At 39.3% G+C, this 16,317-nt stretch overlaps 1 protein-coding gene across 3 annotated transcripts in view; it reads left to right on the top strand.

The window, feature by feature from the left end:
• The first annotated feature begins 331 nt into the window (after window positions 1-331).
• The window catches only part of UHMK1 (U2AF homology motif (UHM) kinase 1), a 32,848-nt gene continuing 16,862 nt past the window's right edge, over window positions 332-16,317 (top strand). For 2 of the 3 annotated variants that reach the window (XM_011952970.1, XM_011952968.1), the window contains exons 1-6: window positions 966-1,429; window positions 3,072-3,364; window positions 4,030-4,221; window positions 6,866-6,960; window positions 15,853-15,929; window positions 16,078-16,176. In XM_011952970.1, the coding sequence (XP_011808360.1) occupies window positions 1,162-1,429; window positions 3,072-3,364; window positions 4,030-4,221; window positions 6,866-6,960; window positions 15,853-15,929; window positions 16,078-16,176 (1,024 nt within the window). In that variant the 5' untranslated portion in view covers window positions 966-1,161. Of the gene's footprint in view, window positions 455-965; window positions 1,430-3,071; window positions 3,365-4,029; window positions 4,222-6,865; window positions 6,961-15,852; window positions 15,930-16,077; window positions 16,177-16,317 lie in introns of those variants that run through there. The other variant, XM_011952971.1, reaches the window with a different exon arrangement.

The raw sequence follows: 16,317 nt of genomic DNA, 5'->3' as shown, positions 1-16,317 counted from the left end.
AAAGAGTTAAACTCTGTAAAATGTTTGAAGAGATTTATTCTGAGCCAAATATGAGTGACCATGGCCTGTGACACAGCCCTCAGGAGATCCTGAGAACATGTACCCAAGGTGGTTGGGGTGCAGCTTGGTTTTATACACTTTGGGAGACATGCGATTTCAATCAAATACATTTAAGAAATACATTGATTTGGCCCAGAAAGGTGGGACAACTCAAAGCGGGGATTGGTGGGGGGAGAAATGGGTGCTTCCAGGTTATAGGCAGATTTAAAATTTTTCTACTTGGCAATTGGTTGAAAGAGTTATCAATAGAAAGGAATGTCTGGGTTGTCTTAAGAACTTGTGGAGACCAAAGTTTTATCATGCAGATGAAGCCTCCAGGTAGCAGGCTTCCGAGAAAATAGATTGTAAATGTTTCTTACCAGACTGAAGATCTGTGCTGACATTAACCAGAGAGGTATAATGAGGCTAGTGGGACGGGGCCCTAGGTCCTTCATGGCCTGACCCAGTCTTTCAGAATTTTAGAGTGCCCTGACCTAGGAGAAAGTCCATTCCGATAGTTGGCCAGGGGGGCTTAGAATTTTATTTTTGGTTTACATCTAAAAGAAGCACAGAAGTCTAGGCATCCAGAATCGTGGTTACTGGTGACCATGGACCTGCAGGTGATGGTAAATTCTCTCTTTTTGTTCCTGGTGTGTTTTCCTTGGGATTCTTTCTATGAGAAATGTAGGCAGGGTTTTATTTTTCTAGGTTCCTAGTGGTGAGGTGCCTCAACAAGAAAAAGGACCAGTTTTAGCTTCAGGTCTATGTGAAAGCGGTTAACACTAGGCTTGGAATGGTAGATACTCAATGATTAAGGTTACTTCTTATTCTCGACTCTTCTTTCCAAACCTAACTCCTCTAATCACTTCTAGGCCCCGCCCCTTCTGAGCCCCCCTCCTTCGGCCTGTATGATAGACTCTTCCTCCATTTCCGGCTTCTGGGACTAGGGTGCACCACGGCTTCCGGTGTAATGGCTGTTTGAAGTCCCGGGAGTGGGTGAGGCGGCTGCAGCTCCCTCCCTGCGGAGCCGCTGGTCCGGCTGGCGGGGATGTGACCGCGGGCCCGGCCGGCCTGCCTCAGGCGTCGCGTCAGCTCCCGTGTCCGTGCCCTTAGCCCACACCGATGGCGGGATCCGGCTGTGCCTGGGGCGCGGAGCCGCCGCGTTTTCTGGAGGCCTTCGGACGGCTGTGGCAGGTACAGAGCCGTCTGGGTAGCGGCTCCTCCGCCTCGGTGTATCGGGTTCGCTGCTGCGGCAACCCTGGCTCGCCCCCCGGCGCCCTCAAGCAGTTCTTGCCGCCAGGAACCACCGGGGCTGCGGCCTCGGCCGCCGAGTATGGTTTCCGCAAAGAGAGGGCGGCGCTGGAACAGTTGCAGGGTCACAGGAACATCGGTAATTGTCGCTGGCTCCTTTCTCTTCTTGCCCAGGTCACAGTCCGAGCACACTCCTCCTCTCGCTATCTGGCGTTCTATCTTCCTGCCCTTCTGCGGGAGAAGCGGGTCTAGCCTTCTTTATCACCCGATCCAGGCCCCTTTCCCCTTTCACTTTATTACTGTCTGCGGTATAGTGGAGTTGGTGGTCTGCTTTGCCAGGTGTCACACAGATGCTCAGTAAATTCTGTTCTGCTTCAAGTCCCATCGGAGAATGCCGCATTCATTAGCATACAGAAATATCTTTTCTAGTGAGAGGAGGCATGTCTTTGCTGATTGTCGTGTCTTGTGTGGAAATTTTTGCATCTTTGCATACCAGTAGAAAATGGGAACTATGTCTGGGCCTTGTGACATCAATGCTGGTAACTCATATAGCTCACCTGTTATAAATTTAGTACGGATTTGGAAGAAATGATTCACTATTCCATGGGAGCCCTTATAGAAGTGTGAAATTTAGGAACACTGTACCTTTGCTCTCGTGAGACTGTTTCATGAATCAGATACTCAGAATGTAAGCTATGTAATGATCACTGATGATTGATCTGTGAAAAGGTTTCATTTTCATTACACGACAGAAAGCTTATCATTAGTTATAGCTTTGGTTATTAAAGAAAAGTGAGTTTTTTTATAATACCATTTTGGAGAAGAATTAACACTAGTGCTACATTTTTTTAGTATACTAAATGGTCTATTACTATAATTTTGGTACTGAAAAGGGAAAATTTTTGCAAGCCTAAGAACTTGCTGAATCTCTGCAAGATTAGTTGAAATTTCATCCGGAAAGTCTCAATCTCTTCGTTAGTATTTAGTTTATAGATAGCTGTTTGTTTTTCTGTTTTAATTTTTTTTTGAGACAAGTTCACTCTGTCACCCAGGCTGGAGTACAATGGCGAGATCACAGTTCACTTCAGCCTCCAATTCCTCCTAAAGCCATCCTCCTGCCTTAGCCACCCGGGTAGCTGGGACTACAGGCACGCAGCACCATGCCTGGCTAGTTTTTTGTAGAGAGGTGGTTCCCCTTTGTTACCCAGGCTGGTCTCCAAACTCCTGGGCTCAAGCAGTCCTCCTGCCTCGGTCTCACAGAATGCTGGGATCATGGGCATGAGCCACTGTGACAGACCTAGGCTGCTATTTTGGATGAAGAAGCAATCTTTAGTTTGGTTTTTGCACATTGTGACATTCCTTTTAAAAGAGTTGCTTAATATTTGGATTTTTACTTTTAAAAATTTTTTTAAAAGGACCTCATGATGCAACAGTAAGTTTTATTTATTTATATTTTGGATTTTTACTTTTAATCATTTTTGGTTGGCACTCCAAGTTCATGTTCATCACCACTGAGCACTCGGTGAAACACAAATTGAATAATTGTACTGTATGTAGTATCTGTGAATGGTAATCAGCTATTGTAGGCTGTCTTATCTTATTTTTATTAAAATAACCCAATTGCCAAAAGATCTTATTCATGGGAAAAATAAATTACAGTGGAAGCTTGCTCAGCAAAGTTATCCTTATCTAGACTATCGCAAGTTTGTACTGCAGTTACCAACTTTAATAGTGACTTACTCTGAGTCTGATTTTTAAAGTATGATAATTTCTTTTTCTAGTGACTTTGTATGGAGTGTTTACAATCCACTTTACTCCAAATGTGCCATCACGCTGTCTGTTGCTTGAACTCCTGGATGTCAGTGTTTCGGAATTGCTCTTATATTCCAGTCACCAGGGTTGTTCCATGTGGATGATACAGCATTGTGCCCGAGATGTTTTGGAGGCCCTTGCTTTTCTTCATCATGAGGGCTATGTCCATGCGGACCTCAAGCCACGTAACATATTGTGGAGTGCAGAGAATGAATGTTTTAAACTCATTGACTTTGGGCTTAGCTTCAAAGAAGGCAATCAGGTAAGAAATAACCTTTTCTTTTCTCTCGCAGTTTAAAATGTAGTGGTCTGAGCCAAATATTTTTAAATGACAAGGGTAGTTTAGTAGGGACTTACAGGTCATTTTAATCTAAAATACTGAAATGCCAGGGGATGCAGCAAATCAAAAGAATTTCAGTGCCACCGTGTAAAAAAAAGACATAATGTTTGGGTCAGGTAGGAGGAGCCAGTGAAGCACGAGAGCTCTGGAATTATTATAGGTACTTAACCTACATAGAATGGTTTTCTAAATTTTATGCGTGTTTGGCTAATTGCTGAGTTACTGTTCCTGGTCCCTTCAGTGTTGGGGCTGTAGCTCGTGGCAGAATGCATGGGATAGTTCTGCCAAATCCTCCTTTCTCCATGGTTTATTGTTTCTTTGCAGTGTCCTTATTATCAGCAGTGCCTAATAGGTAACAGACAATCCAAAGAAGACTTCTTTAGGAGCACTATATGGAAATGTGCAGCTTGCCTCTGAGAATTGCCCAGTTAATGAACCAAGGAATTATGGTAACCAAGGACTAAAAATTTTTAACATTTAGCTTGGCAGTGGGTTTACTGCACTGTTAGGGAAGTAAATTCACCGTAGAGATGGATAGAAAGGGAGCAGCTTTTTTATTGGTTGTAATATTTACTCATCTTTTTTAGGATGTAAAGTATATTCAGACAGACGGGTATCGGGCTCCAGAAGCAGAACTGCAAAATTGCTTGGCCCAGGCTGGCCTGCAGAGTGATACAGAGTGTACCTCAGCTGTTGATCTGTGGAGCCTAGGAATCATTTTACTGGAAATGTTCTCAGGAATGAAACTGAAACATACAGTCAGATCTCAGGAATGGAAGGTAAACTTCACCAGTGCTTTGCTTTGGGGTCCTTACTTTCAATTTAAGAGTATATAATTTAGGATGATTCTTTTTTTTTTTTTTTTTTCTTTTGAGATGGAGTTTCACTCTCGCCCAGGCTGGAGTGCAGTGGCGCAATCTCAGCTCACTGCAACCTCCGCCTTCCGGTTTCAAGCAATTCTCCTGCCTCGGCTTCCTGAGTAGCTGGGATTACAGACGCCAGCCACCTCGCCTGGCTGATTTTTGTATTTTTAGTAGACACGGGGTTTTACCATGTTGGCCAGGCTGGTCTCGAACTCCTGACCTCTTGATGCACCTGCCTGGGCCTCCCCAAGTGCTGGGATTACAGGCATGAGCCACCGTGCCTGGCCAATTTATGATGATTCTTTTAGAGAACTCTTGATTGCTGTCTGTTGCTGGTACTCCTCTTTTTCTATTTATGATACTTGTATGCCACTACCAACTCCTATGGCTATCAATGTGCTAGTGAGTATTGCATTCTTATTGTTCCTAACCTGTGGCTTGGCAGATAGTAAGTGCTTGATGAAATATTTGAATGAATCCTTTTTCTTGAAGAAGCAAAAGTGGTTTCTTTTGTTTACTAACAGTAATATTAAGTTCTAAAGTGTTACTAACACAACCATAGCTTATAAGTTAAATGATAATGTTTATAGATTATCTTAACTCATTTACAGTTAAAAAAATTATTTTTACTGGGCATGGTGGCTCACACCTGTAATCCCAGCACTTTTGGAGGCTAAGGTGGGAGGCTTATTTGAGACCAGCCCAGGCAAAGTAGTGAGACCCCAGTCTGTAGTTAAAAAAAAAAGTATAAAAGGTATTTTAATACTTGTTTAATATCAAGATCAATAATCATTCCAAAGCATTGTATTTATTAAACCTCAAAAAATTAACTGGGTGTGGTGGCACACACCTTTAGTCCCAGCTACTCAGGAGACCGAGGCAGGAAGATCACTTAAATAGTAGCCTAAAGGATACTGATATTATCTCAACATTAAAGCCCCACAATACCTTTGAAAACATACTGTAGTTAATTCCTAATTTATAAATGCACAAAAAGTTCATTCAAAGGTTAGAGGTTTGGAACTTAGATATTAAGCAACAAGCTTTTGATACTAAGCAACAAGTATTTTTTTGAGCATGTAATACATACTATATAGCTATTACAACATATAGTTTTGTTTCTTTTAAACACCTAGACACTGATTTCTGTTGTAGCATTTCCTGGAAGGGATATTTTAATAGCCCAATGTATATACCTGATGCTTGTATGGGTAAAAATTGCTTTCTTGGGAATAAAATCAGTATCATTCTTTATTATTGGTACTCCAAACAATCAAGAGTCTAAGTATTCTTTCTTAATGCTAATCCAGACATACATCAGTTATTTGAATGAGCTTTGACTGTCTTTGAGCCTTTTGTACTATATCTGCTTGGCTTAGAGCTCATCAGAACTAGATCACATTCAAATTTGTGTGAAATTTAGAGGGGTGATGTGCAGTAATGGGATCTCCAATATATGCCTCTAGATACAACATTATTTTTCTGTTTTATCGCTTTCTATGGAGGCAGAAAATGCCAACTGATTATGAGCATGGGCTCTAAAGTCAAACTACTAGGGTTTGTATCTTGCCTCCACAAAGGTCTTACTAAGTTACTTATTTAGGTTCACTAAGCCATGGTTTGCTTTCCTTAAAATGAAGATAATAATGGCATTTATCTCATAAGACTATTGAGGTTAATAAAGAAATGATACTTTTAGCAAGCAGCTCATGGTAAGTATTTAATAATTTTACTGATAATGATAGTACTGATAATGATAGTATCAGTTCTTTTAACTCATATACACAGTTCTAAATTCTGAGTTAGCATAATATTCAAGGAGAAAATATATTCCTTAAAGATTTAGAGAATGAGTAATATGACAAATAAGATGTTTTAATACTGCATCATATTCTCTTTGATAGTTTATTTCTGTCTGAAAACCAATTGAAGACTCATCACGGAGATACTCTGAGTCACCTATTACACATTCATTTTTGCATTAAACTACATTCTTATGTAGTTGCATTGGTATTTATTTTTTCTTGTTTCATCGAGTAGATGTTCACAAAGTGCTAGGTGCTGAAAATGAAGAAAAAATGTTCTTCTCTAGAAGTGTATAATTATGTATATTATTTCTTCTGTTAAGATTGTAGGATCTTGCTGGACATGATGGTTCACACTTACAGTCCCAGCATTTTGGGAGGCCATGATGGGCAGATCACTTGAGCCCAAGAGTTTGAGAGCAGCCTGGGCAACATGGTGAAACCCCATATCTACAAAAAATAGAAACAATTAGCTGGATGTGATGGCACACACGTGTATTTCCAGCTACGCAGGAGGCTGAGGCAGGAGGATCACTTAAATCTGGGAGGCAGAGGTTGTAGTGAGCTGAGACTGTGTCACTGCACTCCAGCCTGGGTAGCAGAGCAAGACCCTGTCTCCAAAAAAAGAAAAAAAAGATTGTAGGCTCTCAGAAGATGGTGTTTTCTGTTGCATTTTATTCTCAAATAGTGCTATATGCCTAGTACTCAATATACAGACTGAATAACCAAAGGAAGACTTTTCTCCCTTTTTTAAGGCAAACAGTTCTGCTATTATTGATCACATATTTGCCAGTAAAGCAGTGGTGAATGCCGCAATTCCAGCCTATCACCTAAGAGACCTTATCAAAAGGTATGTTACACATACTGTAAACTTGCTTTGCATACATGTACTGTGTGAAATGGTACGTCTTTTTTCTTTTTCTGAACAGATTTATATTATTTCTAGTTTGCTTGATCCATGTAGGGGTTTTGTTCCCCTAGAAATAAGTCTATGCAGGCTAGCTTCCTATAAGGAACATAAGTAATCAAATAGTTTTACCAAATTTATTTTCAAAGGAGTGTTCTTTTGCTCATAGTATTGGATATTAAGCTTTTCCTAGCAGCTGCCTTTTCACTGGAAGATAGATGCTGAGCCACTATACCTTTGGCCTCTCATAGCCCTGGCAGTTCTATATACTTGATGGTAAGCAGGTTTTTAAAGAGAATCTTTATTAACTAAAGATTGAGTTTGCTTTTGGACTACTCCCCTCCCCCTAAAAAAAAGACCCAAAAACCATTTTGAATAAGATAGTTTTTAATTATACTTTAAATAATTACTCTTGACAATGGTCTGGGGACAGATACAGTTTTTCTGATGTCTGAATAGATACAAATACAATAGATATTTTGAAAATACAAATGTGTACAGTCATGTCATTTAACAATAGGTATCTGTTGTGAGAAATATGTCATTAGGTGATTTTGCCATGCTAGCATCATAGAGTACCTACATAAACGTAAATGATTCAGATTTCTGCCCACACCTGGGCTATATGGCAGAGTCTATTGCTCTTAGGCTAAAACCTATATAGCATGTTACTGTACCAAATACTACAGATAGTTGTAATACAATGGTAAGTATTGTGTCTAAACATAGAAAAGGTACACTAAAAATATAATATAAAAGATTAAAAATGGTATACCTTATAGGGCACTTAACCATGAATGGAGCTTGCAGGACTGCAGTTCCTCTGAGTGATTCAGTGAGTGAGTGGTGTGTGAATGTGAAGGCCTAGGACGTTACTGTACACTATAAGACTAAGGGTAAAACTGTGTACTTAGCCTACACTAAATTTATTTTAAATTTTTTTTTTTTTTTTTTTTGAGAGAGAGTCTCACTCCATCACCCAAACTGGAGTGCAGTGGCACAATCTTGGCTCCCTGCAACCTCTGCCTCCCAGATTCAAGTGATTCTTGTGCCTCAGCCTTCCGAATAGCTGGAAGTACAGGTGCACGCCACCATGCCCAGCTAATTTTTGTATTTTTAGTAGAGACGGGGTTTCACCATGTTGGCTAGGTTGGTCTCGAACTCCTGACCTCAAGTAATCTGTCTGCCTCAGCCTCCCAAAGTGCTGAGATTACAGGTGTATGCCACTGCTTCTGGCCAAAATTTGTTTTCTTCCGTAATAAGTCAGCTTAACTGTAACTTTTTTACTTTATAAACTTTAATTTTTGTTTATCTTATTTACTTTTAAATTTTTTTGCTAAAAACTGAGACATAAGCACACCTTAGCCTAGACCTACACACGGTCAGGATCATCAATATCATTGTCTTCCACATATTGTCTTACTGGAATGTCTGCAGGGGCAGTAACATGCATAGAGCTTCCATCTCCTATGTTAACAATGCCTTGTTTTGGAATACCTCACAAAGGACCTGCCTGAGACTATTTTACAGTTAACTTTTTGGGGGAGGGGGTGCACTTTAAAATAGGAATAAAAAAATAGTTACAAATACATAAGCCATTAACACTTTTGTATTGTCATTATCAAGTACAGTAGTTTTGTTTACATCTGTGTCCTACCGCAACACATTACTCACCTGCATTGCCACAAGCATGTGAGTGATGTTTTGCAATAGGGCATTAATGGCTATGATGTCACTAGGGGATAGGAATTTTTCAGACCAGTATAATTTTATGAGATCACTGTCGTATATGTGGTCCATTGTTGACCAAAACGTCGTTAGGCAGTGTATGACTGTATTATTAAATAGTAGGCTCTTCAGGTTTCTAGACTATGGACCGGAAATGAATAAAATAATTAGTACATCAGAAAAGTATGGATCCCTTGTTTGAGTTAGAGTATTATAGTTTCCTTTGAATATTGGCCCTATAAACCTTTAATTATTGGCCTATAAACCTTAATAATTGGCCCTATAAACCTTTAAGTTAGTTTTATTAATTCTTTACTTTGAAATAGTTACAGACTCACAGGACTTTGCAAAAATGTTACAGAGAGGTCCTTACCATTTACCCAGTTTCCCGCCATGGTAATTATTTACATAACTGTAGTATATACAGTATCAAAACCAGTAAGTTGAAATAGGTATAATCCACAGGATTTATTCCGATTTCACCAATTTTACACATACTTATTTGTGTGTGTATTTTTCAAATTAGTTTTAAATAGCTGTTAGTATCTGACTGATATGAGATATTATAAATTGCATTTTACATTGAAGAGAAGGGAGTGAAAAATTATAAAATGGATTATAGCCTGGAAGTTAAATCATCTAAATTCTAGTATTGACTTTTTTATTTTTATTATTTTTTAAATAATAGCTCCCCACCATTTTACATAGAATACTAAATTTGGAAACTATAGAAAGTCATGATGAGGAAAATAAAAATTATAAACCCACATTCTAGTGTTAGTACTTTGGTATATTTCCTTCACTATTTTTCTGTATTTCGCATTATATATGCATACAAGTTGCTTGAACCTTTTTTGTTGTTGTTGTTGAATAAAGCACAGATACTAAAAACACTAATTAAGCAAATGTGTAGCTTAATTAATCTGTTGGAACATTGTACCCATCTTGTAACTACTATTCACATCAAGAAATAAAATTTTGCCCGCCACCCTGGAAGTCCTGTATGTGTCTCATCCCAATCTCATACATTTTTGTTTCCTTGAGTGTCTTATATATTACTGCATTGTTTCTGTTGAAAGTTTCGTGACTCAGTAAAAGTCACTTGGTCTTCCAGCCTGGCCAAGATGGTGAAACCCCGTCTCTACCAAAAATACAAAAAATTTAGCTGGACATGGTGGCTTGTGCCTGTAATCCCAGCTGCTCAGGAGGCTGAGGCAGAGAATTGCTCGAACCTGGGAGGCGGAGGTTGCAGTGACCCAAGATCATGCCACTGCAGTCCAGCGTGGGCAACAGAGCGAGACTCTGTCTCAAGAAAAAAAAAAAAAATCACTTGGTCTTCTTGTCTAGATGCCCAGAGGATTTTAACTTTTTCTTCAATGTGCAGTAATTTTACCAAAATATATTTTGACTTTGATTGTTCTGGGTCAGAAATACGGTATGCCTTTCACTGTGTAGTTTCAGATCTTCGTTTGTTTTAGAAAAGAGTTCTTAAAGTACAGTTTTTAATATGTTTTTTCTGTTCTTTTTGGTTTTCACTTTCGTGTCCTCCTAGTCTACATATGTTTGATTTTCTTTGCCTTATATTCAATATTGCCATTTTTTCTTTTCTTTTTTTTTTTTGAGACGGAGTTTTTGCTCTGTTGCCCAGGCTGGAGTGCAGTGGCATAATCTCGGCTCACTGCAACCTCTGTTCCCTGGGTTCAAGCAATTCTCCCACATCAGCCTCCCAAGTAGCTGGGATTACAGGCTACTGCCACCATGCCTGGCCAATTTTTGTATTTTTAGTAGAGACAGGGTTTCACCATGTTGGCCAGGCTGATCTCGAACTCCTGACCTCAAGTGATCTGCCCGCCTTGGCCTACCAATGTGCTGGGATTACAGGTGTGATCCACAGTGTCCAGCTATCATTTTTGCTTGATTCTGTATTTTCTCTTTTTCCTTTCTTAAGAGACGAGGTCCCACCATGTGCCAGGCTGGTCTTGAACTCAAGTGACCTTCCTGCCTCAGCTTCCCAAAATGCTGGGTTTACAGGCATAAGCCACCACCCCCAACCCATTATTTCTTTTGTTTTTCTTTCTTTTTTTTTTTGGTGTGTGTATGTGTGTGTGTGAGACCGAATCTCACTCTGTTGCCCAGGCTGGAGTGCAGTGGCGCGATCTCGGCGCACTGCAAGCTCTGCTTCCCGGGTTCACGCCATTCTCCTGCCTCAGCCTGGGCGACAGAGTGAGATTAGCTGGGACTACAGGCGCCCGCCACCACGCCAGGCTAATGTTTTATATTTTTAGTAGAGATGGGGTTTCACCGTGTTAGCCAGGATGGTCTTGATCTCCTGACCTCGTGATCTGCCCACCTCGGCCTCCCCAAGTGTTGTGATTGCAGGTGTGAACCACCGTGCCTGGCCTCTTTGATTTTTAAAAATATCCTCCTTTTTGCCTACTGTTTCTCTTTAAGACATTATTTGTTGTGTTTATTCATCCTTGTATCTCTTGTAGTGTAATTTTATTTTATGAAATGATTTTCTTTTAATTTCTAATTCTTTCCTGAGTTCTAGTACCTTATTTTTGTGATTTTCAATTTTTTTTTCTCTTGCTCTTTCACATCTTGTATCACTCCTCCCCCTGCAAAAAAACTCAAATGAGCTAAAGACAAAAAAATGTCCTTAGCTCATTTGAGTTTTTTTGCAGGGGGAGGAGAAGACAAAGTCTCACTCTGTCGCCCAGGCTGGAGTGCAGTGTTGCAGTGCTCACTGCAACCTCCGCCTCTCAGCTTTTAGCGTTCCTCCTTCCTCGCCCTCTCAAGTAGCTGGGATTATAGGTGGACCCCACCAGGCCCAACTAATTTTCATGTTTTTAGTAGAGACGAGGTTTCACCATGTTGGCCAGGCTAGTCTGGAACTCCTGACCTCAAGTGATCTGCTTGCCTGGGCATGAGCTACCATACCTGGCCATGTAACTCATTTTGAAATGGTAGGTTATAAAGGCCAGGCGTGGCCATTTAGTTCATTTTGAAATGGTAGGCTCATGCCCATAATCCCAGCACTTTGGGAGGTTGAGGTGAGCAGACCACCTGAGATCAGGAGTTCTAGACTAGCGTGGCCAACATGGTGAAACCCCGTCTCTACTAAAAACACAAAATTTAGCTGGGCCTACCAGCATCTGCCTGTAATCCCAGCTACTCTGGAGGCTGAGGCAGGAGGAGGATTGCTTGAACCCCCCAGGCAGAGGTTGCAGTGAGCCAAGATTGCACCACTGCACTTCAGCCTGGGTGACAGAGCAAGACTCTGCCTCAGGAAAAAAAAAAGGTAGATTTTAATATTCATCTGTGTTATGGTCATGTCTTTCTGGCATACATTATCTGAGATTTATCATTTTGCAGGGGTTTTTTTTGTACAATAGATACTTTTCTTTCTTTCTTCCTTTTTTTTTGAAGCAGGGTCTCGCTCTATGACCCAGGCTAGAGTACCATGGTGTGATGACAGCTCACTGCATCTTTAAGCAGTCCTCCCACCTTAGCCTCCCAAGTAGCTGGCACCACAGGCATGCACCATCATGCCTGGTTTATTTTTTTGTAGACAAAGTCGTACTATGATGCCCAGGCTGGTTTCGAACTCCTGGGCTCAAGTAATCCTCCTGCCTTTGCCTTCCAAAGTACTGGGATTACAAGCATGAGCCACCATGCGTAGTCAGTTATAATCCTTTTTATGTTGCTCATTTTTATGTGAAAATTATTTTCCTAAACTTATACAAGAAAATATACTTGGGATAACTTTTCTTATTATACAGGGCTCCCTCTTCTGTTGTTTTGTGTAATACTCCCAAAAAGTGGCTTTTTTCAGAGATCTCCTGGCTGTTCTCTTCTGCTTTTTTCTGGTGCCTCTCTCTCTCCCCCTCATCCTGCTCAGTTTGGATTCTGTTCCCAATATTTCTTCTCACTGTGGGACTTTGAACTGAAAAAAAGCTTTGGCTGGTTAGTTTTAAGAGGTCTTAGTGTCTAGATTACTCTAACCTCATGATTTTACAAAGAATTCCTTGTATTCACTTAGTACTAGAATGTATAACCCCTTATAGTTTCAGCTGCTTTTCTCCAGCATCTTGCTATGCAGTCCAGTGAGTACCTTTTGGCTGTTTGGGGTGATTTTCTTCTCTGGTTCATCAGATCAATTGTAGCTTTCCTCTGCCTTCTTACACATAGATGCCAATATAGTGCAAATCTTACTGCTATTGATAGTTTGGCACTATAGGGTTTATGTTTGTTTGTTTATTTGTTTGTTTTTTGTGATGGAGTCACACTCTGTTGCCCAGGCTGGAGTGCAGTGGCACGATATTGGCTTACTGCAACCGCCACCTCCCAGGTTCAAGTGATTCTCCTGCCTCAGCCTCCCAAATAGCTGGGACTACAGACGCATGGCACCACGCCTGGCTAATTTTTTGTATTTTTTAATAGAGACAGGGTTTCACCATGTTGGCCAGGCTGTTCTCAAACTCCTGACCTGAAGTGATCCACCCACCTCTGCCTCCCAAATTGCTGGGATTACAGGCGTGAGCCACCACTCCTGGCCTAGTTTTTGTTTTTTAAGTGGCTTATTTTTACTTTACAAATGCTTACTTACAATAAGGAAATAACGGTCTTTTTATGCCTCAAACACTTCAATAGCTATATAGAGATACATTAATTTTATTAGACTATAACGGCATCTCAGTCTTTTTTGTTTTTAATGACCTAAAATTTTATGTATTTATCATGTACAACGTGTTTTGAAATATGTGTACATTATGGAATTATTAAATCTAGTTAATGAAAAAATGCATTACTTTACATAGTTATCATTTTTTGTGATGAGAGTGCTTAACATTCACTCCCTGTGTTTTTCAAGAATCCAATATGTCATCATTAACTAGAATCACCATATTGTGCAGTAGATCTCTTGAACTTATTCTTTCTATCTAACTGTAATTAGGCATCTTTTGGCTTTGGCCAATGTCTCCCCAAACTCTTCTGTCTTCTAACTCCCCCACCCAGCCTCTGGTAACCACCATTCTTCTCTCTACTTCTGCGACATCAACACTTTTTAGAATTCATATATGAGTGAGATCATGCTGTATTTGTCTTTCTGGACCTGCCTTATTTCACTTAACATGATGCCCTACAGGTTCATCTGTGTTGAAAATGACAGGATTTGCTCCTTTTCAATGGCTGAATAGTATTCCATTGTGTATATATATCATATTTTCTTTTTTTACTCATCTGTGTTTTTCTTTTTTTTTTTTTTACGTTTTATGCATCTTTTTTTTATTTTTATTTTTTTTAAGCTAACATACAAGAAATGAACACTTATCTGTTAATAGATACTTAGGTTGATTCCATATCTTGTCTATTGTGAATAGTGCTGCAACAAACATGGGCATACAGGTATCTCTTAATCACACTGATTTCATTTCCTTTGAATATAAACCCAGTAGTGGGACTGCTGGTAGTTCTTTTTTTAAAAAATTTTTAGGGGCCTCCATAGTGCTTTCCGTGATGGCTTTACTAATTTATATTCCCACCAACAATGTGTGTGGATTCCCTTTTCTTTATGTCTTTTGTCTGTTTGATAATAGCTATTGTAGTAGATATGAGGTGATACCTCATTGTGGTTTTGTTTTTTCATTTTCCTAATGATTAGTGATACTGAGCATTTCTCATATACTATTGGTCATTTGTATGTGTTCTTTTGAGAAATGTTTGTTCAGGTCTTTTGCCCATTTTTTAATTGGGCTATTTGTTTCCTTGCTGTTAAGTTGTTTGAGCTCTGTTTTTTCTTTTTTCTTTTCTTTTTTTTTGAGACAGGGTCTCATTCTGTTGCCCAGGCTGTAGTGCAGTGGTATAAACATGGCTCACTGCAGCCTTGAATTCATAGGCTCAAGTGATCCTGGAGCTACAGGTGCATGCCACCATACCAGCTAATTTTTAAAATTTTTTGTAGGGAGATGATCTTGCCATGTTGCCCAGGCTGGTCTTGGACTCCTGGGCTCATGTGGTCCTCCCACTTCTGCCTCCCAAAGTTCTGGGACTACAGATGTGAGCTACCACACCCAGCCAAATTGAGTTCTTTATATGTTTTGTATATTACTCCCCTAGCAGATGTATAGTTTGTAAATATTTTCTCCTATTCTGTAAGTTGTCTCTTCACCCTGTTCATTGTTTCCTTGGCTGTGCAGAAGGTTTTTAGTTTGATGTAATCCCATTTGTCTGTTTTTGCTTTTGTTGCTTGTGCTGTTGAAGTTATATTCAAAAATTCAATGCCCTGAACAATGTTGTGCAGCTTTTCTCCTGTTTTCTTCTAGTAGTTTTGGGTCTTACATGTAAATTGTTCATCTATTTTGAGTTGATTTTTGTGTAGTTGAGATATAAGGGTTTAATTTTATTCTTTGGTGTGTTAATATCCAGTTTTTCCCAGCACCGTTTATTGAAAATACTGTCCTTTCCCCATTGTGTATTCTTGGCACCTTTGTTGAAAATCGGTTGGTTGTAAATATTTTTTCCCCTGGGCTCTCTGTTCTGTTTCATCAGTCTGTGTGTCTGTTTTCATATCAATACCATGCTGTTTTGGTTACTGTAGCTTTGTAGTATTTTTTTGAAATCAGGTAGTATAATGCTTCCAGCTTTGTTCTTTTTTCTCAAGATTGCTTTGGCTATTTAGGGTGTCCCTATGGTTTTTGTTATAGATATTGTCCATGGGTTTTTGATTTTGCTATCTAGTTGCTTTATTATTAGAGAAATTTGATGAAATTCAACAATCATCCCACCACTATCTTTTTTTTTAAATTGTGGTACCCTAAATCTGTGTTTTTTTTTTCCACTCACTGTTATAGAGTGTGAATCACTTTGCAGTATTTCATTTATTAATCAAAAGTGTTATTTTAAATCACAGTATAATGTCATAGGTATGTATCATGAATTGCTACTAATAAGTAACATTTGTATTCTTTATAGGTGAATGATTCAATAAATCATGCTACTATAATTAATGCTGTCATGAACATTTAGACATTCTTACTTTCTTTAATGGTTGCATTTTCAAAAGATTCAGTAGAAATGATAAGGCACCTATTTTTTGTGTTTTAGCATGCTTCATGATGATCCAAGCAGAAGAATTCCTGCTGAAATGGCATTGTGCAGCCCATTCTTTAGCATTCCTTTTGGTAAGTTGTATATTATTTTATTTTTTTCTTGGTCATTTGACAGTCATACAAGACATCTGCACTAATTTATATTCCCAAGTTCCTTTATCTGGTGTTCAACTTATTTGGGGGGATTTACATTTAACCATATTATGATGAATTTTAACAGCCCCTCATATTGAAGATCTGGTCATGCTTCCCACTCCAGTGCTAAGACTGCTGAATGTGCTAGATGATGATTATCTTGAGAATGAAGAGGAATATGAAGGTTAGTGTTTTCTAAATTATAATGTGTCTTTCTTAAGTCTGGAATAAACATATCTATAACATTTGCATATTTTCCAATTTATCTAATGAGAATATTGAACAATATGATCTCTAATATACTCTCACTTTTTTTTTTTTTGAG

The sequence above is a fragment of the Colobus angolensis genome, unplaced genomic scaffold (assembly GCF_000951035.1).
Source record: "Colobus angolensis palliatus isolate OR3802 unplaced genomic scaffold, Cang.pa_1.0 Scaffold354, whole genome shotgun sequence".
NCBI lineage: Eukaryota > Metazoa > Chordata > Mammalia > Primates > Cercopithecidae > Colobus > Colobus angolensis.
Note: the sequence above shows the minus strand (reverse complement) of the source record. Positions and strands in the feature narration are given on the sequence as shown.